The sequence below is a fragment of the Heptranchias perlo genome, chromosome 32 (genome assembly GCF_035084215.1).
Source record: "Heptranchias perlo isolate sHepPer1 chromosome 32, sHepPer1.hap1, whole genome shotgun sequence".
Classification (NCBI taxonomy): domain Eukaryota; kingdom Metazoa; phylum Chordata; class Chondrichthyes; order Hexanchiformes; family Hexanchidae; genus Heptranchias; species Heptranchias perlo.
Genome location: NC_090356.1, coordinates 7,504,765 through 7,532,290, shown reverse-complemented (window position 1 = coordinate 7,532,290; position 27,526 = coordinate 7,504,765). Strand labels below are relative to the sequence as shown.

The following is a 27,526-nucleotide window of genomic DNA, read 5'->3' as shown; positions in this document are numbered from 1 at the left end:
GACTGTCAGAGAAACAACCTTTTTCCCCATCTACAATATTTTCATAACTAATAAACAAAAGTGCTCAAAGAAAATGGGAAAAAAAAACACAATTTCTTTTTAATTCCCTTTGACTTTTCTCCTGGGTTGCTCGCAGCAGTGTCCTGGAGATTAATCTTTAATTCCTGGAGGGTTGACAACCCAACACACTCCTTTGGAATACAAGCAACTTGGCTACTGTGCCTGAACAATGAGGCACATCTCAATTATTGGTCTCAAAAGCTTATCCAGTGAATCCAAAACTCTGAATTATGTCTGAAGACCCATGAATTGAAATCTTACTGCGCAACAAAGAGTTAATGTGTTAATATGAAATTCCGTTATCTGCTATTTTAACAAAGTAGTTAATCTGGCTGTCTTAAATAAATGCAGGCCTTCGTTAAAGTTGCAAAACATTAATGCTTTAGAATAGCTGCTGCATGTGCCTGTGCAACAGCAGTCATTGTACTTCAAAGTAATTCATTCTGTGTGATGTACTTCCCTACATTTCTGAGAAACACAATGAGGCACTCTATAGATGCAAGTCTCATTTCAGTAAAATCAGTTGGGAACACTTTTGCCTTCTGTTGGTAATTTAGCAACATGTCAACACTATTAGTGTTGTGAAAGGGCCATTGTGTAGTTTTGTACATTCGCCCACACGGCTTTCCCATCTCAGAATCACTAGTATTACACTGTGTTCCTTCTAGATTTCTGATTTACCCGATTCGCTCCACCATTGGTGGCCTTCAGCTGCCTAGGCCCTAAGCTCTGGAATTCCCTCCTTAAACCCCTCCGCCCCTCCGCCTCTCTACCTCACTCTTCTCCTTTAAGCCGTTCCTTAGAACCGATCTCTTTGACCAAGCTTTTGGTCACCTGTCCTAATATCTCTGTATGCGGCTCGGTGTCAATTTTTGTCTGATAACACTCCTGTGAAGCGCATTGGGATGTTCTACTACATTAAAGGTATTATATAAATGCAAGTTGTTGTAGATGATCTGAATTGAGAAAATATGTTTTATTGTCCTTACCAGGTGCTAAACGACTGACCAACAGGGCAACACTGTGGTATGTGGCGCTGTCTCTAGAGAATGTAGATAAAGTGGTCGATATTCCTTCAATACAGGTAACTAATCTACAGTGCTGCACATTTCAGTTCTTGATTTTGTAAAAAGGGGAACTCAATGCTATTTAAAAGATGAGATAAAAAGAAAAAAAACACACATGCTGGAAATCTGATTTAAAAACAGAAAATAGTGAAAAAGCACAGCAGGTCAGTCAGCATTTAAAATAGCCTGTCAGGTTAACATTTCAGTTGGGACTCCTCATCGGAACTGAGCTGATTATCATTTCCAATGTATCTTTTTTAACGGGTAGTAGTTTTCACTACTTTGCTCAGAAAAATAATGCTTGGCACAAAATTTTTAAACCCCATGCAGCTGTGTGGGGAAATCCAACCAATAACTTTCCACCTCAGGGGCCACCACAGTTTCTCTTTCATTCAGTGCATTCCGAATAATAGTCTATAATGGTAACATGATGACAAAGTTTTGATACAGAATGCTGCACAAAATTTTGACCCATAAGTAAAAATACATCATTTGGAAATATAGAAAAATGAACAACAAAATTGCAAAAGCACACTGGATTTTTACATGAAGTTGTATTCAGCTAGATTTCTTTGTTTTAATCTTTCTAACTCCTCGTTTTCCAATGTTTCATTCATGGTAGTTTCCTTCGTCCATCTCTGATTTATTTAGCTTTTCTCAATTGAACTGGTGATGTTGTAGCACTAGGTTGTCTTGAGTGGGATTTGTCACTATCCAGTCCTAGTGACCCATAGAAAATGGTGCATTTGTGGATGAACACCACCATATCACACATGCCTAATCTAAAATAGGTCTTTTCCCAGGTATGAATATGTTGTAAGTGGTTGGTAAACATTGGTGGGCTCTGCTAGCATATATCTATTTTTGGGACGTGACACACCTATTAAGATTGGACAAAGGCTCGTCTTACCAACTTACTCTTTCAAGGCAAAACCACACTAAACAGCTGGCTGCACTGAAACTGGCCTAAATGAAAGTAAAATGGGTGCACAAATGTAAATGGTCCAATGCTGCAGTGCCCATTTTCACAGCAGGCATCCACAAAGCATATGGATACCAGGGACTGTATATTTAAAAAAAAAAACAAAATCAGGCATGTACAAGCCAGATGAAGAGGAATGCTCCCTCTGCTCTTTCCCAATAATACAGTTTAATCCCAACTTTAGAATAAGCCATTTTACTGCACTAATGTAAATTTTCTGTTGAGAAATCTGAATCAATAGTTTAATCAATTGTTTTTCACCCTGTGTGAGAAGGGAAAATAACATAACCAGTGCTGTTCTCAGGTTGCAGCTGTGATATATTGTCATGCCATTGTAAATGAAGCTGGGTATTGCATTCATCTTATTCCACAGCCATCCTTGTAGTGCCTTCTGCAGTCACTGGGATCAAAATGGCTCAATACTCCGCTTAATGGCTTATGTGGGTAAAGGGACGGTTGGGGGGGGCGGTGGGTAGGGAGGGGGGAAGTACATCTTCAAAATATCAGATGCAACTTGTAGCTAGATGGTGCATGATGTATGCTGAGTAATTAAATATATATTCTCTGATAAATGTAACCGATGGAAAGGAGAGTTAGAACGATTAAACAATGGAATTCCATCAGTAAATCCAAGGACGCTCTGTTGATTTCCATTGAGGCCTGAGTTCTGATTACATTCAGAGCTAAGGTGCACTGGGAGCTGCCATTTTGGTGCTGCAGCTTATTCAAAAATCACTTGCATTAGTCTGGGGAAATTGAAGGTTAGATTTGCTTTTACGCAACTCTACAGCAAAAGGAAGGAAGAAAGAAAGACTTGCATTTATATAGCGCCTTTCATGACCTCAGGACGTCCCAAAGCGCTTTACAGCCAATGAAGTACTTTTGAAGTGTGGTCACTATTGTAATATAGGAAACGCAGCAGTCAATTTGCGCACAGCAAGGTCCCACAAACAGCAACATGATAATGACCAGATCATCTAATTTAGTGATGTTGTTTGAAGGATATATATTGGCCAGGACACCGGGGAGGATTGCTTTGCTCTTCTTAGAAATAGTGCCATGGGATCTTTTACGCCCACCTGAGAGGGCAGGCAGGGCCTCTGTTTAACATCTCATCTGAAAGACGGCACCTCCGACAGTGCAGCACTCCCTCAGTCCTACACTGGAGTGCCAGCCTAGATTTTGTGCTCAAGTCTCTGGAATGGAACTTGAACCCACAGCAGCCCTTTGTTGGATAGATCAGGATATGAACATAACCCACGCTGGCAAGCCCGAGGTATTGTAACGTCTAGGGTAGTTGGTTCCAGATATTACTCCAGTGTGGGTGATGTGCATTGTTTAGAAGCTGATTGGTCTGATACAATTGTACTTGATCTAAATATAATTTGAATCCAATTCAATGAATTATTTGCATCGAATCATAGAATCATACAGCACAGAAGGAGGCCATTTGGCCATCGTGCCTGTGCCGGCTCTTTGAAAGAACCCGAGGTTTTAGTCCCACTTCCCTGCTCTTTCCCCATAGCCCTGCAAATTTTTCCTTAGACAATCACACATTTATTTAATGAAGGGTTTGAACTGATATATTAAGTAGTCTTTCTTTCTCACACTCTGACCTGCTGTGCATTTCAAGCATATTCTGTTTCTAGTTTCCAGGATTTGTGGCTTTTTTTCTGTCATTTGTTTCTGTTGGACAGGACTCTTAATCACAGAGCATATCCTCTACCCATTGGGGCAAGTTGTCCAGCAGCAGAAGTGTGATAAGTGTGGTGTCTCATAAGTTAAAGGGGCACTATGCATTAATTGGGTGGGGGGGGGGGTTGGGGAGAATCATTTTTTGTCACAGTGATGTCATGTACAAGTGTTGTGGTGATAAAGGAAAAGCACAAATGTTGAAAATTTGAGATAAAGGCTGTAAACGTTGGAAATGAACAACAAATCAATTGGCATCTCAGAAAGGCTAACGTTCAGGTGGGTCTCTTCATTAGAAGTTCATGAATTCATGTGTTTTGATGTGATTTTGTCATCACAGTCTGCGTTTGTAAGCAAAAGTTTGCCACACACATTCATAAAGACAATCATATCTTTTGTGTTTGAGTAAAGGGAAGTATCTTAATTTAGATTTTTTTTGCAAAATGGACTGATTGGGCTCGGTTTTGCAGTGGTGGCGGGTTGGCAGCGGGGGTGGGGGGGGTGAAGGTACGCGTGACAAACCCCCATGAACAAAACTTACCGTCTCCGACGCGATCGCATGTTGATTGATGATGATTAACGTCCTCTCCGGGTTTCGCGCCCAGCAGCTAGCCTGATTGAAAGGCTGGCTGCCGTCAGGAGCTGCAACGCGAGGCGGGGGTGGGAGGGGGCTTGAGAAAGAGAGAGAGCGAGATATCATCCGACGCTGGAATGGAAGACTGGGGTGGGGGAGTGGGGGGGGTGAAGAGGGGGACATCGGGGGTGGGGGGCGTGAAGAGGGAGACATCAGACATCGGAGCAGGGTGCAAAGTTAGGTTCATTTAGTGTTTTCACTTCCTTTCCATGGTTTTTTAAATTTAATTTGGGTGAAGGGCCTGATCCAGCCCTTGGCGTGAATCAGAAGCGGTGGGCAAGCCGCCCAGGTACTTTAAAAATCGTTCTAAGCATTTAATCTGTTGCAGGTAAAGTGCCTTAAGTACCTCAATGAGGTACATTTGGCTTTTTAACCCTAAAGCCGGCGGGACTTCTGTTTTCGGGTCAACTGCTCGCACATAGGTGGGTCCCTGGGAAACTCGGAAGTCGATGGGTTGGAGCCGGCTTCTGAAACCGAATGGGATTTCTGAAGCCCCCAACGCACCCCAACACACCTCCTAAATTCACCCCCATTAAGTTTGAGATTTTAAAAAAAGACCTGGCGTTCTGAAGTACAATTAACATATTTGGACAGAAATTCATTCACAATTATCATCATAATCTTATGACAAAACTTGAAGATTGAACAACATTACAAAATTACCAACAGCTGAAAAGAATTGCAAAATAGGTCCAGGAAATACCCAGTATAACAATTTCTTCTTCAGAATAACATTCCAAAAAAAAATAAGATGTTTTCAGTTTAAAAACTTGTGGGTTTATATCAGCATTAGTCTGCACTTCCCTTCATTGAACTTTTGACATTTGGTTCAATCCTCCCATTACTGTACCATATTTCCATTACATCTCACGCCCAGATTGTTTCCCACGACCTTGTGTCTAGAGGAAGCCTGATTTTCACTTTGAGAATATTTCTGTCAGATACAAACTAAAGAATGTGGTCTACCCAGATCTCCGTCCCTTGCTCTTGTACTACAAAAAGGAGAAAATGTAGCTTGATGTGAAACTGTATTCCACAATTGAGAGACCATATGTACCGGCGTTGAGCAATCTAACCAGCGGACCTTAAAGAACTGTTGGAGGCCATTCAAAAAACTTTTGTCACCTTTATTTTCGTGGGGCTAGGAACGCTCCTCCTAGCCCCATAAAAATACTTGGTCCGCTGCCGCCCCCCCCCTCCCTCCCCAAGGCTCACCTCCCCCCCCCCCCCCCCCCCCCCCCTCACCCTCCAGGAGCAGGCTGCTTTCCCACCTTCCCCAATGAGCGAGCTGCATCAGAGTGCTGGCTTGACGCGCGTAGCTCTCGTCAGATCGATGTCAATGAGGCCCGACCCTCACAGTGGCTCAGACCTCACGGCAGCCGCAGCAGGCAGCGGGCAGGCACACTCCGTCCTCCCATATTGTACCAAAAGTTAAAATTGACCCTGTCACCTCATAGAGAAATAATGGTATGAGGAAAAAAAATTGACCATGAAGCTATTTTTTTTAGGGCAATTGGCAAAGGAACTATAGTCGACATGAGGAAAAAAATGTTTACGCAGCGAGTTGTTGTGATCTGGAAAGGGTGGTGGAAGCAGATTCAATAATAACTTTCAAAAGGGAATTGCATAAATATTTTAAGGGGAAAAATTTGCAGAGCTACGGTGAAAGAGCAGGGGAGTGGGACTAATTGGATAGCTCTTTCAAAGAGCCGGCACAGGCACGATGGGCCAAATGACCTCCTTTTGTGCTGTATCTTTCTATGATTCTATAACCTTTCTTGGAAATTTACAGGCTTATTAACAATATGTGGTATTAAATCATCAATGTATTTCTTTTACCAAGTGCGCTTTATGCTCATCGAGGTGAAGGATGCAATAAACTAGAAATACCTGCATTTATATCGTGTCTTATCACATCACAAATGAAAACATTTCACGCGGTGGATTGATTTTGGAGCGCAGGGATTGTTGTTTTGCAGGATGCTGGGCATCTTGCGTTTTTCCACTTCTTTTCACCCAGCATCAAACACTCTCAGTCTGAATATGGCACAGCCAGCTGCAGAATAAAACTCCCTTTGTTCTGCCCCAATAATGTTGGCAAGATGTCAGTTGCTCATTATGCGCAATGAATTCGTAAACCCGTTTATGAAGAATTGCATCGGAAATCCATAGAGCGCGATTCTGGCAGTCACGCTGGGAGCACGCCTGCCACTGATAGCACAGAGGTTCACAGGGTCAGGGGGAGGAGTTGATAGGAGCTGATCTTCACTGGTGTGGGGACTCCTCTGCGGCACTCCACCCTGCTGCTTGGAAACACAAGGGTTAAAGGTCTGATCTTTGGGGCAGGGGGTAGAAATGCCAGGTTCCTCCCAGAAAGTGGTAGTTGATGCCCACTGTGGACCCCTGTGTTGCTTTTTAAAAAAATGTACTAAAAAAGTTTCCCTCCAGTCTCTGATGGTCCAGCCCCGAACACCAAACAGGACCACTGGAAACTCCAGTATAAGGGTGGGACCCGACATATCAGAGGAGGTTCAGTTACAAATGGGCTCAATTTTGAAATGGTGGCAGGTTGGCAGCTTCAGGGGGGGAGGGGGCAGTGAAGGTGCGCGTGGCAAACCCGAATTTTAAAAAAACTTACCTTTTCCGACGTGATCGCAATGTAATTGATGGTGATTAAAGTTGTTTCCGGGTTTCACTCCTGGCAGCCCCTGATTGACAGGCTGGCTGCCGACAGGAGCTGCAACGCCGAGGTGCGGGGGGGAGAAAAAGAGAGAGAGATGTCATCCGACTGGAACAGAGAGTGGAGGGCGCTGAAGATCAGGGGTGGGGTGGGGGGGAGAGGGGGACATCAGAGAGGGGGACTTCGGACATTGGAACAGGGTGGAAAGGTAGGTTTATTTTGTTTTTTTAACTTTGTGCAATGGTTTTTTTATTTAATTTATTTTGTTTATTTTTGGCTGATCCAGCCCTTCTCACCTGGTTTCACCAGGCGTGAATCGGAAGCCATGGGAAAAACTGCCCAGGTAAATTTAAAATCGTTTTAACTATCTACTATGTCAGAAATAAAGTACCTCAAGTACCTCAGGTACATTTGGTTCTTTAACTGTATCCCGCCGGCTTTAATTGCCAGCGGGATTTCCACATTCGGGAAGCAGAAAACAGGCGCATCTGTGGGAAACCCGGAAGTCGGCGGGTTGGGGCCAGCTTCCTCACCCGCTCGGGATTTTCCCGATTTTCGCAGCCCCCAACGCATCCACAATTTCCTTTTGAAAATCGGGGCCAATGAGACTCTGCTGGAACAGCCAAGAAAATTCAGAAGCAACACGTTTACAATTTCACTGCACCACAAGGAAATTTTCCTTATTCCTTAGGCCCAACCCCAAAAGAAAAACCCTCCCACCTCCACCAGTGTGAATTTTTTCCACTTTCTACACTATCTCTGAGTGAGATTTCAGTTCGGGGCAGTTCTGTGTTGTGGACCACAACCAATAGGAACTGGGGCGAATGCCCAAAAATTCAATTCGCAGAGGATCCTTACAGCTAACAGATGAGTAGACTTTCATCCCATCATTGAATCCAGTGAAAGGTCACTTTCTCTGACCTGTTGTATCATCCAAACTACACATAAGAAAATCTTACCACCACAAACCAGTGAAGAGATCAGTGAACAGTCTTGTTTACAGCATCAAGTGCTGGCGGTAATGAAGAGGAGTTGAATCCTTCAAATCAAAAGAAATTTTTATGTGATCATTCACTGCCTTGAGCAGATAAATAAAATTTTGACAGAGTTTTGGCAGCAGATAGAAAATGTAGAAAAAGCAAACTCCTGATCTGTATAAAGTTAGGAATAATAATCAGTGCATCAACACAGTAGGCATTTTCTGTGCACTGAAGAGGTGCAACTGATACCTTGCCATAAGAGGCATTGATGAGGAAAGAAATTGGCACTGCTCTGCTAAATAGTGAAGAACGGGGTGACCAAACAATGCCAGTGAGTCATATTTGCCCTAGAACGCTGGCAATTCGATCCTCAGCCCTATTTGTGCTTATATTTCTTATTTGGTAGTTTGACCTGTTTGAATTTTATAAGCCTGGAGGTTTGCAAAGGGCTGTTCTTAGTGCTGTCACTTCATTGCTGGATAAAACATACATAAGGACACCAAGGTCTTATGGTATCGGCAACTTGACACATATCCAAATTAATGGAAACATGGATTTGGACATATAGATGAGGCCCACGAGGCTCTTTGATATACACCTAAGCAGTGCACAAACAATAAAAGCTTGAACACTCCTAGCCAAGGACAAATTTTAACTTTTAAAACAAAACTCCTCTTGGATACATTGAATCTTAGATTAAATAATAAGGCTGAAATAGAGTGATTGTGGTTACAGGATTTTGGGAAGGAGTAAACATGTACCTCATTGTATGCACGCGATCGCACTAGTACTGAGCCAGGTTGGAAGGACACCTGTCTGTGGGAAAGATACAGGGTAGTCAATATGAGCTCCCTATTGAGCAGATGCTATTTTAACATTAAAGTGGAGGAGTTTACAGTCCTCTTTATCCAAAAGGTTCAGGGAACTACCCATTCTGTTTTGTGGTCCCCAGGAAGATCTGTTCAGCATATTTTTCATAGAATAGTAAACCAGCATTAGAACAAGTCAACGCCCTACATTCACGGACCAAATCAATAAGATTTGTTGAACTGGTAACCTGCAATTCATGTAGTCTCTAAACCAGTAACTCAAAAGCCATTTTATGTTGAAGATAAGGCGCCACGAGAGCAGTGTTAAGCTGAGACCCTCGATCAATGAGGACTACTGTTTCCATTTTTCTATTGTGGCATGCTGCAGGTCCATATTGGACCTGTTTGATGGCAAGGGTTGCAGGCACATGTTTTAGAACATAAGAAATAGGAGCCAGGAGTAGGCCATCCGGCCCCTCGAGCCTGCTCCGGCATTCAACAAGATCATGGCTGATCTTCTACCTCAACGCCATTTTCCTGCACCATCCCCATATCCCTTGATGCCTTTAATATCTATCGATCTCTGTTTTGAATGTACTCAATGACTGAGCCTCCACAGACCTCTGGGGTAGAGAATTCCAAAGATTCACCACCCTCTGAGTGAAGAAATTTCTCCTCATCTCAGTCCTAAATGGCTTACCACTTATTCTGAGACTGTGACCCCAAGTTCTAGATTCTCCAGCCAGGGGAAACATCCTCCCTGCGTCTACCCTGTCGAGCCCCGTAAGAATTTTGTATGTTTCAATGAGACCACCTCTCATTCTTTTAAACTCGAGAGAATACAGTCCTAGTCTACAGTTTTCTGCTTTTTCTGATGTCAGCTGTTAGGACTCATAAGAACATAAGAAATTGGAGCAGGAGTAGGCCAATCGGCCCCTCGAGCCTGCTCCGCCATTCAATAAGATCATGGCTGATCTGATCCCAACCACAAATCTAAAGAACACAAGAAGTCGGAGCAGGACCCGGCCACATAGCCCCTGGGCCCTCTCCGCCACCCACAGGGCATTGACCGATCCGAACTCAGCTTCATGTCCAATTTCCTGCCCGCTCCCCATAACCCCTAATTCCCTTTACTTCTAGGAAACTGTCTATTTCTGTTTTAAATTTATTTAATGATGTAGCTTCCACAGCTTCCTGGGGCAGCAAATTCCACAGACCTACCACCCTCTGAGTGAAGAAGTTTCTCCTCATCTCAGTTTTGAAAGAGCAGCCCCTTATTCTAAGATTATGCCCCCTAGTTCTAGTTTCACCCATCTTTGGGAACATCCTTACTGCATCCACCCGATCAAGACCCTTCACAATCTTATATGTTTCAATAAGATCGCCTCTCATTCTTCTGAACTCCAATGAGTAGAGTCCCAATCTACTCAACCTCTCCTCATATGTCCGCCCCCTCATCCCCGGGATTAACCGAGTGAACCTTCTTTGTACTGCCTCGAGAGCAAGTATGTCTTTTCTTAAGTATGGAGACCAAAACTGTATGCAGTATTCCAGGTGCGGTCTCACCAATACCTTATATAACTGCAGCAATACCTCCTTGTTTTTATATTCTATCCCCCTAGCAATAAAAGCCAACATTCCGTTGGCTTTCTTGATCACCTGCTGCACCTGCATACCAACTTTTTGATTTTCTTGCACTAGGACCCCCAGATCCCTTTGTACTGCAGTACTTTCCAGTCTCTCGCCATTAAGAAAATAACTTGCTCTCTGATTTTTCCTGCCAAAGTGCATAACCTCACATTTTCCAATATTATATTGCATCTGCCAAATCTCCGCCCACTCACCCAGCCTGTCTATATCCCCTTGCAGGTTTTTTATGTCCTCCTCACTCTCTACTTTCCCTCCCATCTTTGTATCATCTGCAAATTTTGATATGTTGCACTCGGTCCCCTCCTCCAAATCGTTAATATAGATTGTAAAGAGTTGGGGACCCAGCACCGACCCCTGTGGAACACCACTGGTTACTGGTTGCCAGTCCGAAAATGAACCATTTATCCCAACTCTCTGCTTCCTGTTCGATAACCAATCCTCCACCCATGCCAGAATATTACCCCCAATCCCGTGATTTTTTATCTTAAGTAATAATCTTTTATGTGGCACCTTGTCGAATGCCTTCTGGAAGTCTAAATACACTATGTCCACTGGTTCCCCTTTATCCACCCTATACGTTATATCCTCGAAGAACTCAAGCAAATTTGTCAGACATGACTTCCCCTTCATAAAGCCATGCTGACTTTGTCCTATTAAATTATGCTTATCTAAATGTTCCGTTACTGTCTCCTTAATAATAGACTCCAAAATTTTACCCACCACAGATGTTAAGCTAACTGGCCTATAATTTCCAGCCTTCTGCCTACTACCCTTTTTAAATAACGGTGTTACATTAGCAGTTTTCCAATCTGCCGGGACCTCTCCTGAGTCCAGGGAATTTTGGAAAACTATCACCAAAGCATCCACAATCCCTACTGCCACTTCCCTCAAGACCCTAGGATGGAAGCCATCAGGTCCAGGGGATTTATCCGCCTTGAGTCCCATTATTTTACTGAGTACCATCTCCTGAGTGATTTTAATCGTATTTAGCTCCTCCCCCCCGAGAGTCCCCTGTTTGTCCAGTGTTGGGATATTCTTAGTGTCCTCTACTGTAAAGACTGAAACAAAATATTTGTTCAGCATTTTTGCCATCTCCATGTTTCCCACCATTAATTTCCCGGTCTCATCCTCTAAGGGACCTATGTTTGCCTTAGCCACCCTTTTTCTTTTTATATAACTATAGAAACTCTTGCTATCTGTTTTTATATTTTTTGCTAATTTTTTTTCATAATCTAACTTCCCTTTCTTAATCAATCCTTTAGTTACTTTTTGCTGTCTTTTGAAGAATTCCCAATCTTCTATCCTCCCACTAAGTTTGGCTACCTTATATGTCCTTGTTTTTAGTCGGATACTATCCTTGATTTCTTTACTTAGCCACGGATGGCTGTCATTTCTTTTACACCCTTTTTTCCTCAGTGGAATATATTTATTTTGAAAGTTGTAAAATAACTCCCTAAATGAACACCACTGCTCATGTACCGTCTTACCCTTTAATCTATTTTCCCAGTCCACTTTAATCAATTCCGCTCTCATACCATCATAGTCTCCTTTATTCAAGCTCAGTACGCTTGTTTGAAAATCAACCTTCTCACCCTCTAATTGGATATGGAATTCAACCATGTTGTGGTCGCTCGTTCCAAGGGGATCCTTAACTAGGACATTATTAATTAATCCTGACTCATTACACAGGAGACTCGTGAGACTTCAGGTCCTAATCGCAGTAAGAGGCGGAGTTCACCTTATTTACATTGATATGCCTCAATGGCAGTCCGAGTACCGCTTGCCTTACAAACTGCCATTATTTATACTGAATTAGGTCCTGAGGCAAATACCCAGATTTTTTCCTCCATGACCTTGCCCCCATTTTACTTCTGCAACCTCCTCCAGCCCTCCATCCGAGCCCATGTTCTTCAGTCCTCTGATTCTGGCCTCCTGAATGTCTCCCCTCCCCTCCCCTTCAATATTGGTGGTAGAGACATCCTTTTTCTTGGGCCTGCTGTTTGGAATTCCTACCCTTAAACCCCTCGCCTTGTTATTTACATAAATTTACAGCAGAGAAACAGGCCATTCGGCCCAACTGGCCTATGTCGGTGATTATGCTCCACCCGAGCATTCTCCCACCTGCAACTCCCCGCAACTTCAAAAGCCTCCTCAAAGTCTGTCTTTTCATCTGTGCCTTCGGGCGACTCTTGTAATTCTTCTATTTGGTGCATGTTTCTCTGCTGTGAAGCACCTTGGAACATTCTTTTAAGTTAAAGGCGCTGTACCAATGCAAGTCATTGTTGCTGTTGATTTTTGAAGTGGACCTCTGAGGAATTGTTAAGAAGCGATAGAGGGTTTGACTGGAAAGATCAAAAATGCTGCATAGTAAAAGAAAAATCACATCGTAAACATGGAATTTTCTTCTTTTCTTCCCACGCACTTAGTATATAAGTCCAGAACAGCAAGAGGAAGGCAGAAAGAGGTACGAAGCTCAGAAACTAGACCGAATAGAGACCAAGCAAAGGAATGAAGATAACATCTTGCCTGCCATCAATGTGGGTAAGCTGCACCTATAACCTTATTTCCATTTTTGTAATGAGCTGAAAGATAGTTGTGGGGTGATTAGTCCATCAGTTTCTCCTTGCTTTGTTGCCTTTACCCTTTCATGATGCTATTTAAGTTGATTAAATATAATGGCACTTGAAATTAAGTCTTTTAGGATTTTAGGGTTAAACCTGATAAAGCTCATTAATTACCCTGAAAAATTAATCCCCAACTATTAGTTTAAACCCTATAAAACGTGGAACCATTGACACCAGCTCACTATAATTCTGGTGTGGTGTATACAGCCACTTGTGTGCAGAGAGCACTTCATCTCATTCTATTTACTTGCGGCTAATTTCACCCGACCCTTTTGACTCAAATTCAGGGGGAAAAAAAAACAAAAATCAGAAAACCCACGTTTGTAAGAGAACAGAGGTCCTGCTGCTCATTTCACAATTCGAGCACTACCGTAAATCCTTCACTAGCAAAACAACATGTCAAGAAAGCTGTCACTTTTCATAAACCACGGGTGTGGGTTTATCTGGGGTGGTTTTGTTCATGTTGATCTATTTTGTCACCGGCATCAACTTTAAAGGTAGTCTCTTGCCGGAAGACAGAGTTCAGCATTGCATTTGAATCTGTCTCTACCTTTTATAGTTTGGGGGGGAGCTGTCACATCGACATTGCTGTCCTATAATCCAAATGAAACAAAACACCCATTTAAAAACTCCTAACAGTGCATCTTTGATAGTGCTCATTGGTATAGGGGCTAGCTACACAGCATGGTTTGTACTTTTCCAGACATAAGCAACTAGCATTTTTGCCCTTTCTCAAATTGGGGATGTTAAAAATAACACCACTGTGCAAAGCAGTGGTAACCAAGATTCCCAAGCTGACAAAATCAGCAGACTTGCCAGTTCTACAGAACAACACACTTGCACCCAAGCACCAACCCAAATTCCACCCTTTTGACACATTGCAGGCTGAGAGATTTGTTCAATAATTGTAGTTAAAGGATTCTCCTGTGGAGTCCTTTATTTTAGAAAAGTGGCATGACAAAAGTGTGGATTGACACTGAGGTAGGTACACATCATTCCCAATACTCAGCCCACCCTGAACTAACACCCTCCTGTTAGTTTATCAAAATATCTGACTCACTATCTAGCAACCACTACACCTCAAGCTGTAATAGTGAAAAACAGGGAAAATATAAAAGTAGTAAGAACTATGAAGGCAGCCATTTAAAAACATATTTATCAGGAATTTTAGCAGGTTGATTAAAAGGCTGGCCTGCTGGGTTTTTTTTAATGCTTGCAGGTCTATTTTGGGGGAAGGAGCAGGGAGAGTTGCTGCCAAACAGATGGTTTAGTGAAACTGCATTGTATATATGGGGGATAGAGAGACTGCTCAGTTTGATGATTATCGAGTTACGTAATGCGGTGTAAAATCACATTGCTAACTACTTGCATGATGGCTGCCTTGGTGAATTTTTATTTTAGTCAGTGATGGCAGGTAGATATTGCCAATCTTTGCCCCTCCTGAAGACGTGAATGTCTTGCTCACTTTCCAGCAGGAATTACTGGATCGTGATCAGAAGCAAGAACTCTTGCTGTTTTCCCCTTCTCTGTGATGAGTTTCAGTGATATGCTTTTTAAGATGCTTTCCAGGGCTTTACCTTTAGTCTCAGACATAGGAGCAGGAGGAGGCCTTTCAGCCCCTCTAACCTGTTCCGCCATTCAGTTAGATCATGGATGGCTGAACTGTATCTTAACTTCTTTGACAGCATGGGAACACCACCACCTGCGCGTTCCCCTCCAAGTCACACACCATCCTGACTTGGAAATATATCGCCATTCCTTCATCGTCACTGGGTCAAAATCCTGGAACTCCCTTCCTCACAGTACTGTTGAGAGTACCTTCACCACATGGACTGCAGTGGTTCAAGAAGGCGGCTCACCACCACCACCTTCTCAAGGGCAATTAAGAATGGGCAATAAATGCTGGCCTTGCTAGCAACACCCACATCCCATGAATGAATATTAAAAAAAACTTCATCTACCCGCCTTGGTTCTGTAACCTTTAATATCCTTACCTAACAATAAGTCTAACGATCTCTGTTTTGAAATTTTCAATTGACCCCCAGCCTCGACAGCCTTTTGGGGGGAGAGAATTCCAGATTTCCACTACCCTTTGTGTGAAGAAGTGCTTCCTAAAATCACCCCTGAATGGCCTAGCTCTAAGGGGGCTATGCCCCCTTGTTCTGGACTCCACCAACAGAGGAAATAGTTTCTCTCTATCTACCCTACCAACTCCTTTAATCATCTTAAACACCTCATGTAGATCACCTCTTAATCTTCTTTGGCTCCTATGTTCCTCCAAGAGATTTCTCACCACTCTACTGCCTTCATTTCAGTTAGGTGTGATCTTAGCACCACTGCTACCTACAGTCTGTAACAACTAATGGTTCTTGCTGCTCTGTATTGTGAAAGTATTTTTCTACTTCCTTAGATTCAACAATGCCCTTCCATGTCATGTGTCATGCTCCAAAGAAAAGGACATGCAGGGTTTTCAGAATTTGTTAACCAGGTGACATTGGCATGGATGCATTTATTGCTCACCCTACTTGTTGTGAGAAGGTACTGGTGGCCTGCTTTTTTCAACTACTCCAGTTCTTATAGTGATGGTGCTCCCTCTTGCCAGTCCTGTGTCTGTGCCCCTTTGAATTTGCTGCTGGGAGTTGGCTAAAAGTGGTGAGGGTTGTTACAGCTTTCATCTCTTCAGTGATGAATGTATCTTTGCTTTCACTCAGTGCCTTTCCAGATGGCCCAGCTGAAATCAGTGCATGCTGTTTGGTTTAAAATGTTCTTGATTCTCTGTTGTTCTCTGAATTGGCTGCAGCAGCCATAATAACAGTTATCTTACTGCCATAAAGTGGCTGCACTGGTGCTGCCCATCTCTGTGGCGCATTGCAGTGCCATTGCCCATCACCACAACATTAAATCACAGGCTCTACTGCAGTACCACTCTAGTTACTACACTTAAATAGCTTGCATTCGCTGCTAATGGATCCATTGATAGCCAAAAGCTGGCAGAGGCTTTGGTTTCTCAGAGCGCTTTATTTCCTCTTGTTCCATGCAGAGTATAACTGTGATACATCAGTGTAGGGCAGGTCACTGTGATCTGTTCTGTGCATAGTATATCATGGCCAACAATTATGGGGCTGTTATGGACTCCACTGAGTGTTCAGGAATATTCTGAGCCACAAAAGCTAAAATGTTAAGTGCAGCTTCACGAATTCTAAGGCTACTGGGCTCGTTCTGAAAAATAGTATTTACTTATGATCATTTTCCATCCGCAGGTAAAATAAAATCCACCGATTATATACATTCTGCAAGTAGTTGGAATGTGATCTTATGACTTAAAAGGCTTGAAATTACCCTGTGCAATATTATTGTACGGACACTTAATGTGTTTACACCAAATTCCTCTGTCCACTATTTTACCCGTTTATTTTAAATGGGTTAATGCCCCCATTAAAATAAGAGACGAGAGAATTTGATACAGAAGTTAACTCGATAATATCACAGTGTAATTTCCAGGCCATAACTCTAGGTATCTTAATATATTCCAGTATAAAAGCTATAAGCCCCTTTATATTGAGGTTTGTGGGGGACCAGGGGTGTGGGCATGTGCAGAAATTAGATTGTAACGAGGAAGGAGGTGGCTTATCAAGTGGATTCTAAATGTAGGTTCCGTATTATTGAGGATATGATACTGTATATCAGAGAATATTTGAATTGAAACCAAGGAGGCAAACTGTTAGTATTTAGGATGAGACTTTTCCTGGGTCTTAAGAGTGGCTAAGAGATATATATGGAGCTGCTGTCTATAGGCCCTGCAGTGACCGCAACAGAGACACGTTGGTAAATGTAAAAAGGAGAGTGTGTTCTCACAGGTCACTGGTCTCCACTTAGGTAATGCTCTACCAGTCCTCCAGCATCAATATAACGTCCCTAAGAATGATGACTGCACATGTAATCTCATTAATGGTTCATAAAATGTTAGCAACACTTCCTTGGATTTATATTCATACATTTGCTTTGACTCCCAACAGCTTACATAACTGTCACTTGTCAATGGCATTTACCAATGCTATTATTGACTAAGACCTGTATAATTGTTGAGACTACATCAGTTGCATAATGAATTGTTTTCCTCAAAAATATTTAGATAATGAGTATTTATGATGTTCTTTTGTACGTTCTCACATGAAATACACTAAGCATTGCTTAATAACTCACAGTTCAGCAATATTTATTTTTTGTTTAAAAAACTGCCATAACTTTCAGTCACATATATCAGAGAGAAGGAGAAAGCAAAAATAGCATTGAGCTAAAGAGGGAGACTATAGGGCCGATTTTCTGAGATTGTGCTGCCGGTGGGGAGCCTTACCCATCGGGCACACTTATCTGGAGATCATGGGTATGCTATCCATGATTTTTCATTAGGTGTGGCTGGCAGGCAAGGCTCCCCAGCAGCAGAGTAACTCAGAAAATTGGCCCTTTATGAATAGGTACAAGGCCAAACGACGACTAGGGACCTAGGAATTATAGTGAGAATTTACAAGACTTACTCTCCCCTCCTATCTCCCCATTTTCTCTTCTCTCCTAGAGAAAAAAAGAAAAAATTCAATTGATAAAATTCCTTATCGTGTGCCTCAAAAAAGCCTTGGGGCTCGATACAGTGAATTACTTTAAAGGGCATGACTGTTGCTTATGTGGGTGGTTGACACCAAAATATCAGAGTTGGTTAATATGATAGAAGATGGGGACAAGTTACAGGGAGACTTGGGCTGGGAAATGAGCAGACAATTGGCAGATGCAGTTTAATATAGATAAATATAAAGTCATGCACTTAGGTATATGAAATAAGCAGAGGAATTATAAAGTTAATAGGAAAATACTGACAAAGACAAATCAGGAAAGGGATTTGGAAGTCATGGTAAAGACTGAGTAATTACAGGCCAGTCAGTCTAACCTCGGTGGTGGGCAAATTATTGGAATCAATTCTAAGAGACAGCATAAATCGTCATTTAGAAAGGCACGGGTTAATCAAGGACAGTCAGCGTGGATTTGTTAAGGGAAGGTCGTGTCAGGCTAACTTGATTAACCCTCCTTGTTACCTCCTCAAAAAATTCAATGAGGGTAACGCATCTGATGTAGTGTACGTGGATTTTAGCAAGGCTTTTGACAAGGCCCCACATGGCAGACTTGTCAAAATGTAAAAGCCCATGGGATCCAAGGGAAAGTGGCTAGTTGGAACCAAAATTGGTTTAGTGGCAGGAAGCAAAGGGTGTTTTTGCCACTGGAAGGCTGTTTCCAGTGGGGTTTCGCAAGGCTCAGTACTAGGTCTCTTGCTTTTTGTGGTATATATTAATGATTTGGACTTGAATGTGGGGGGCTTGATCAAGAAGTTTGCAGATGATACAAAAATTGGTTGTGTAGTTGATAGTGAGGAGGAAAGCTGTAGACTGCAGGAAGATATCAATGGACTGGTCAGGTGGGCAGAAAAGTGGCAAATGGAATTCAATCCAGAGAATTGTGAGGTGATGCATTTGGAGAGGGCAAACAAGGCAAGTGCGTACACAATAAATGGGAGGATACTGAGAGGTATAGAGGAACAAAGGGACCTTGGAGTGCCTATCCACAGATCCCTGAAGGTAGCAGGACAGGTAGATAAAGTGGTTAAAAAGGCATACGGGATACTTTATTTAGCTGAGGCATAGAATATAAGAGCAGGGAGGTTATGCTAGAACTGTATAAAACATTGGTTAGGCCACAGCTTGAGTACTGCGTACAGTTCTGGTCACCACATTACAGGAAAGATGTGATTGCACTAGAGAGGGTACAGAGGAGATTTACGAGGATGTTGCCAGGGCTGGAGAATTTTAGCTATGAGAAAAGATTGGATAGGCTGGGGTTGTTTTCTTTGGAACAAAGGAGGCTGGGGGAGATTTAATTGAGGTATATAAAATTATGACTGGACTGGATAGGAAGGACCTATTTCCCTTAGCAGTGGGGTCATTGACCAGGGGGCATAGATTTAAAGTGATTGGAAGAATCGTTTAGAGGGGAGCTGAGGAGAATTTTTTTTCATCCAGAGGATGGTGGGGGTCTGGATCTCATTGCCTGAATGGGTGGTAGAGGCAGAAACCCTCAACTCATTTAAAAAGTACTTGGGTGTGCACTTGAAGTGCTGTAACCGACAGGGCTACGGACCAAGTGCTGGAAAGTTGGATTAAATTGGATAGCTCTTTTTCGACTGGCACGGACACGATGGGCCGAATTGCCTCCTTCTGTGCCGTAACTTTGTATGATTCTATGATTCTAAATAGATCCCTCAAGACATCAAGGCAATGTCTAGCTCCTATCACGACAGGAAATATGATGTTAGGTTGTATGAATGTAGGGTTGGTAAATCTGAGTAGAACGCCAACACGGACTGGTTGGGCCAAATAGCCAGTTTTCGTGTAGTAACTTCTATGTATTTCCTCTGTCTGCTATTTTTTACATTTACCTGAGGAAGGAGGAAGTCTCCGAAAGCTTGTGAATTTAAAATAAAATTGCTGGACTATAACTTGGTGTTGTAAAATTGTTTACAATTGTCAACCCCAGTCCATCACCGGCATCTCCACATCATGCTATTTTAACAGAAGCATTAACCCATGGTTAAAATAACAGAGGACTGTCATGTGAACATGTTAAATGTTCATTCTCTATTACTGGTACTTTCTAGCCTCATATTTCTAATTCCTTTTGTATCTGCAGTCCACTGGAGCACAACAGGACATAAATGCTATAGAACTTTCTGCCACAGTTTACGCCGAACTTGAATCAGATCAAAATAGAATGAATGTTTATGGAAGTGAAATATGTTTAAAGAATTTCTATCAAGTTAAGACTGTACCACATAAAGGATCCATTTTCCTTGAACTACATTAACCTTAGTTTACTTTTTTCCTTTTTATTATTACTTTCCCTGACAGACCGACAGTCTAAAGGTAAGCTCCGCCTCATTCTACTATTACCAGTTCTTCGAACCTCCCTTGTATAAGTACGACTAATCTGCATTTTACATCACAAGGTTCAAGGTCCTGGAGCAAAAGTATAGGTGAATACTGCTGCATAGTCTGTCTGAGAGATTACATAAAAGTACCTGTTATTGAGAAAGCGTAAGAAGGGGTTCAGAATACGACATACGAAATTTGATGGCCTGTCTGATGATCTGATGTTATTGTATAGAGTTCTGTGTTTAAGAAGAAAACATTCTGGTGTTGTTCAGCCCAGAGGTTGAGTACAAATGAATGCCACCACAGAGTGGTGGGACAGGGGTTTCATTTTACTCATCCGGCTGAGATCACTGCAGTGAGTGGAGGCCCTTTGCTTTCCCAAAGGGACAGGGGCAAGTTTTCTTGAGAAACCTAGGTGAATGGCCAAGACCATCTAAAGGATACGACCACGATTGAAAGGAGCAGAATGAAGCAGTAGTGGTCAGGCAACGCAAAGCTTGGAGAGTCATCCTCAGGTGGCACTTCTTAGTAGCTGGCTCAGAATGCAATTGGCAGAACCTGGAACGTGGTCATTCATTCGCCTTCTTGCCCACAATGAGTGCATGATCCGAGAGATCAAGACAAGTGGGCAGAGTGTAGGGGAATTAATACTTTGGGGGGGGGGGGGAAAGGCATTGGAATACTGCAGCTTAATAACTGCTATTCATAGTTTAAATGGAAGTAATAACTTATAGTTAGTTCCAAGGACAATGTGGTGGCTCGGCACACTAATGGGTTTCACCATGGAGCTATAGGATATGGGTATGAACCCACAGTTCCCCACATGCTTAATTTGGGCAAGGCACTAGGTAGAAAAGAATGGGCCCCTAGATATTGGTGTGCTGTGCGGGGACAGTGCATATTTGCAATTCTCAAGATAACATTGTGGTCACTAAGCCCTTTTACAGCATGTCTTATGTCCAATTGCTTTTCCTGTACAACTTGCACAGTTGGAAAACAGATTGTTTTATTTCATCTACATGTCTGTGAATTGCAGAGCTTTGTCACAGCATGAGAGATCCTGTACTATTTTACTGACAGTGATTTGTTGTATTAGAATGTTACTCTGATAATGCATTCTTACAGACACCTTATAACATTTGTCAGCTATCCTCATGGCCTCTGAGCGTGATTGCCACTCTGTGCTGAATTGTTGTTCTCTAGTCTTGAGACACGGCGGTCTGTAGACCACATTCCTTGAAGGGTTTGCTGCTTTTATATATTTTTTCCTCGTCTTACTTTGCTCAATTTACTTTCTTTTTGTCCCTCACCTTGACCTAACCTGAATTCAGTCATGGTGAAGCTCCATGCCACACCCCCATTTTGACCAAAACATAGCTCAGATGATGGAAAGCTCCTAAGTCATTTTGCACTGGGGTTTCCAAACTTCCGCACATAGACTTGAACTCTGGTTATCCACCCCACGACGTTCCAGTCTCTGATTTTCCATTTGCGTGATTGCTGGCTTAAACTCTGTTCATTCTGCTGTTCGTTTTACTTGTTTTGAATTCTGTAGGCCTGGTGGTTTGGAAAGGGCTACTCTCTCATTGGCAGATTTAGGATCTAAATCCACTAATTAGAGAGTTGCTGTTTCCAGTCTTCCAGACCCACATCTGTATGTATCTGTTTGTTTATATTTGGCCTGCGGATCTCTGTAATTGCACCTGAGTGGCTCATGAAGCCAGTATGTTCCGACTACCCTTATTGCAGCATCTAGCAACAAATATTGCCAGGCTCAGGTTCTGGTGTTATTGAGGGTGACTGAAGTCTGATCAAGTTCACTGCAAGCTTACAATAAGTATTATTTTGAATGGACTCAGTAGTTGGCTCTTCACATGAAAATCCTTTGAGATAATATTGCAACCACTGGGAACTCGATCACTTATCTGCAGGTGACTTCACTGTGGGTGCTCTCGATTACAAGGAACAAACTATGCTCTATTATGATGCCCTGAATTAATTTGTTTCTTCCTTCCTTGGCTTTTAACTATCTGGACTCTAACTTAATTTGGGACCAGGCTTACAATTTTAGAGCTATTGCAGTTAATTTAAGAGATAATTTAATTTCACTTAAAACCTATTGAATGAAACATTAGTCTTAGACATAAATTTAAATTTGATTTTCTCATAACGGAGATTGATCGTTAACAGCATTAGCATTTTAAATCTCAATGTGCTCTCAGTTCGTACTGTCGCGGAACCTAGTAGGAAAGGTGCTGATAGACGGCAAATGATAAGGAAGGGCAATGAAAATAAATCAAAACAAAATTGGAAGAATATGTATTTATTTACAACCCATTTTTTCTCAAATTTATCTGTATGTGAACTGCATTCCATTTTACCGTAGAAATTTGTTTCTTAAAAAAACTTCAGTGTGCAGGAAACAAGCCACTGACAAATGAAAATGTGATTAATGAACAAATGAAAAAATAAAAAGGAGATAAACTGAGTAATATGCCACGACTAACCTTGTTTTACCATATTCACATGGTCTCGCGCCCCCCCCCCCCACCCCCCGACCTCAGTCTGAGTCTATTGTGGACTTCCAGATGCAACAGTTGAAAGACTGATGGACAAGATGCTGCCTCCACTGCCTCCCTCCCCGACTCCTTGTCCACCAAGGCAAAATCTCCCCTGCCTTAGCCATGACCCCACATCTCTATCTAGATTTCTCCCATCCCCTTTGATGAGCTCTCTGAGCTCATCTTCTCCATTCCCACTAAACTACTGACTACCCAACTTCCTTTCTGGCTCCCATGCTAGCTGACATTATAAATGGTTCCCCCTCCCTTTCAAAACAACCATCATCCCGCCCCCCCCCCCCCCCCCACCTCAAAAACACTCTTGACCTTTCTGCCCTTGCAAACTACCCCCCTCCCCCACCATGTTCAATTTTCTCTCCAAAGTCCTTGAATGTGTTATCGCCTCCCAAATCTGTGTTCATCTTTCCCACAACTCCTTGTTTGAATTCTCCAATCAGGTTTCTGCCCCTGCCACAGTACCAAAACAGCCCTAACTAAAGTCACAAATGAGATTTACTGTGACTGTCTTTGTCGTTAACCTCTCTGCAGCCTTTGAGACAGTTGACCACACCTTCCTCCTCCAATGCCACTTTTCCGTTGTCCAGCTCAATGGGACTACCCTTGCTTGGTTCAACCACTTTGACCAAACCCTCCTAATCTTTCCTTTGGCTTGGCATCTATTTTTTTGATTATGTTGCTGTAAAGCAGCTTGGGATGTTTTTCTATATTGATGATGTCATTAAATGCAAGTTGTTTTAGTAGTAGATTAGGGGAGTTTTCTGTCGAGGACAGGAGACTAGAGTAGAATAGTGAAGTTGTGAGCATCAGAAAGTATTTATACAGAACTTTCCCTTAGAAGTTAAATGGGTGGGGCAGAGTCCATGATAGAATGGATTGTATATAGTCTGGAATGAGTTTGATGTGTTGAATGGCCTTTTCTCATTCTTTACTTTCTTATGCTCTTTCACCTCTGGGACTTGAGTTTCAATCCAGAAAGTCTGATTTTCTCCTGCAACCTGCAGTGAGTAGTTTGGGCAATGGTGATCTAGTTTTCAGAACAAACTTGTCTACAATACAACACAAATTGGCACTCTCACTTACAAACCCCATAAGAATGGCTGATATGGTGGAATGGAAGTATCAAACTAATGTGGTAGGGAGTGCCTCTTTTAGGTCAGGGTTAAGGTGCGTTCTTACGGCAAAGCAGACAAAGCTTTTCGCTGAACTTGGCCTGCAGAAGTTTCAGGATAGCTATCCGGAGCATTATCCAGACTTTCTCCTCCAAGCTTGGGCATTAAAACCAATTGGAGTAAAAGCCACACAGCTGCCCTACCTGAGATCAATAAACTCAGCACAGTCTGGGTGTTGAACCTGGGATCTTTGAGGTTTCTTTGGCTCAGCTGTTCACTGTCTTAAGTAGCTCAGGCTTTTTCCATGACTTCTATAATTCAGCTCTGATACAAAGCTTTAAGTGCCTTTTGTAAAAAAAAAAGCAAGCATTTTGATATAACAGATCATTAAAATCTATGTAGCACAGGATATCTTGTACTCTGTTGAAGCTGTGTGATCCATGGACAAAGCAGATGAAATACAGATCATTAACCCAGCTGGTTATAGTAAGAGAACCATTTCCTTTGTATGTCTCATGGACCAACCACATTTGAGCATAATGGGTTTATTTCCAATTCATTAATTTTGGAATTTGCAATCCATTATCAGGGACAGCCAATTGTTTATATTTGCAATTCCACAGCACAGGAAGAACATCAGGTGCAGGATGTGAATTTTTTTGCCATATTTCATTCTTTTCTGAAGACACTGACTCTCGCTAAGGTATGGTTTCACAGATGCTGGTAGCCATCTGGTACCTTACCCAATTGGCCAATCTTCATATCCTGAGCCTGGATAATAGGTAGTGCCAGGAACTTCAATTTTAGATATTATTATAATTGAGCTGGATCATGTCCTCATCTGATTTCCGCACATGTACACCTTGCAGTCGGGCTAAGCGGAATAGTGTTCAGGAGCAAGAGCCGAAGTTGATTTTCCCCATCTCCAGCCGCGATCTGAGCCTAATTGGGGTTTCATCCTGCCATTCTGGCTGATGTCAGCTAGCACAGAACAGATAGGGAATTGAACCTGGAACCTCTCTGGTCTCTTGACTCAGTACCACACTAGTCAATGCATTTACCCACTCGGCCATTTGCTTTGATGTGAATTTAAAGTAGAGATGTTAGAGAAATACAACAGTAAGGGGGTAATTTTCAACCTCACCACCTGGCTGGTAACCTGACAGAATGGATTGTCCTCTGTTGTAGAACAGAACCTGCCCGATTTTCATCCTGTTCATTTCAATGGGATAAAAATCAGACAAGTTGTACATTGGGTGGGCGATCCGTTCCGCCAGGTATCTCCATAGGCGGCGAAGTTGAAAATTATCGCCTAAATGTCAGGAATCTGAGGTTGCAGGAACAGATTTCTGTATTTACACTGGAGTTTTGAGCATTCTATTATAAAAGGATATGGAATCATGTTAAAGGGTAAATATGGAAAGTTTACGTCCACTAGTCAGTGAGTTAGTAACACGGGCGTAAATTTAGGATTAGTACTGGATGCACAAAGGAGTGGTTAAAAGAAATATTTTTATTCTAGAGAAATATGGAATGTTTTAGCCACAAGTGACTATTGAAGCTGAGTCAACACTTCAAGAAAGCTATTAAAGATCTTGGGGATAGATCGGAGAAATAGGATGAGAGCTCCAAGGTGGAGCCAGCACCGGGACAGATACGATGGGCTAAATGGTCTCCTCCTGTGCTGAAATCTCTATGATTTTGTCAACTTTTGTCTGATTACGCTCCTGTGAAGCGCCTTGGAATGTTTTACTACATTAAAGGCACTGTAAAAATGCAAGTTGTTGTTGATTCTATTTTTCAGTGCATCTTGATAGAACTCAGCTGCAGAGTGCCTTTGATTGATGCACTGGAAAGCAGATAGTGATATGAAAGGGGTCATTGGTGTGAAGTGAATTGGAGATCACCTTGACGATTGACCAATTAGTCCATCTTTGTTCAAAGTGCTCGGAGAGTGTTTCTGTTCCAGTAACAATGACAGAATATTTTTCTCTTACTTTCTTCTATTGCAGAGCCATTTACCGTAGGATACAGCCAATCTAGTCTGATTCACCTTGTGGGACCATCTGACTGTGCCCTCCACAAATTCGTTCAAGGAGGTATTGTACTGCTCCACCTGTTACTTCGATAAATATCCATTCAGCATTGTATATTAAGGGGAGAATGTTTTCTTCTGTGCATGTGTGGACAACTGAAGTGATTCTACCAGAGATCTGATTACATCATCTTTCACTGGGGCATGGCTTTAGCTTGTAGAATTTCCATTGCATCAGCACTTTGTCTAGCAGTGTAACTAGTAACAGAGGGGCAAGGATTTCTCTGGTTTCATTGTGTAGCAAAATCATGAACAGTTTTTTTTGTAATGCATTTGCAATGTTGCTACATATAGCAGTAAGTTTGGTTAGACTTTGTTTCTTGTGTGGAGTCTTACTTGTTGGGAATGCAGATCGGAGAGTCAGGCATGCTCACCTCCGTGCTCAATTGTCTGATCTGTGTTTCCATCAAGCACTGGATAGCAAAGTCTTGGAAAACGTACCCTTTAGTGACCAGAATGCAGAACAATTCATCCCCAGAGGGAGTAAAAAGCTAAAGGGAACGACCTTGGAAAGAAACACAGATGATTGAAGTACACAAGTAAGCACAATTACACAAGGTGTGGCAATATCACCACGATCAAAATTAGTGAAAAATTGTGTAAATGGACAATGATAAAGAATGTGCCACTTTATTAGGATGACTGTACTTAAACGGCTCTGGTGAGCTTTTGTGATCAGTTTATCAAGTTAGTGGATCTGCAGATGAGATTATCAGTCATGGAAGCGTTAATTAAAATGATGGTGTCACAAGAGTTGCATGACAGCTTTTACATATTGTTTGGATATGAGTTGACGTCAGGTGTCTCAATGAATTTCAAACAGCGCCAACAGGTGTACCTTGAAGTCCAAGCAACCTGTTGCTTTTTCCGCAATGCACAGATGACAAATCTGCGCCCTTCTGTCTCCGGAGAACTAGTTCCCTCAGCTTGAAGAAGACTTATCACCCCACCCCCTCCTGAATCATTGTAAACAATTTTACAACACCAAGTTATAGTCCAACAATTTTATTTGAAATTCACAAGCTTTCGGAGGCTTCCTCCTTCCTCAGGTGAATGTTGTGGAAATGAAATCCTCGAACCCTTCGCATTCATAAATCACAGAACAATACCTGGTGATTACAGATAGTCTTTCCAACTGCCCGTTGCCAAGGCAATCACAGTGTGCAGACAGAGAGGTGTTACCTACAAGGCCACCGAATATACAAACAACCAAAAAAAAACAGAGAGAGAGAGGCAGAAACATAGAAACATCCGGAAGGAAGAGAAAGACAGCAAATGACCCGTTATATTAAAAACAGATAATATTTGTTCGCTGGTGGGGTTACGTATAGCGTGACATGAACCCAAGATCCCAGTTGAGGCCGTCCTCATGGGTGCAGAACTTGGCTATCAATTTCTGCTCGACGATTTTGCATTGTCGTGTGTCTCGAAGGCCGCCTTGGAGTATGCTTACCCGAAGGTCGGTGGCTGAATGTCCTTGACTGCTGAAGTGTTCCCTGACTGGGAGGGAACCTCCTGTCTGGCGATTGTTGCGCGGTGTCCGTTCATCCGTTGTCGCAGCGTCTGCATGGTCTCGCCAATGTACCATGCT

General features: G+C 42.4%; 1 protein-coding gene across 5 annotated transcripts in view; it reads left to right on the top strand.

Moving 5' to 3' along the window:
- acot7 (acyl-CoA thioesterase 7) overlaps nt 1-27,526 on the top strand; it is a 189,537-nt gene that overhangs the window by 69,666 nt on the left and 92,345 nt on the right. For 3 of the 5 annotated variants that reach the window (XM_067970274.1, XM_067970276.1, XM_067970277.1), the window contains exons 4-7: nt 1,053-1,144; nt 12,981-13,095; nt 20,126-20,140; nt 25,853-25,939. In XM_067970274.1, the coding sequence (XP_067826375.1) occupies nt 1,053-1,144; nt 12,981-13,095; nt 20,126-20,140; nt 25,853-25,939 (309 nt within the window). The remainder of the gene's footprint in view (nt 1-1,052; nt 1,145-12,980; nt 13,096-20,125; nt 20,141-25,852; nt 25,940-27,526) is intronic. The other 2 variants (XM_067970275.1, XM_067970278.1) reach the window with 2 other exon arrangements.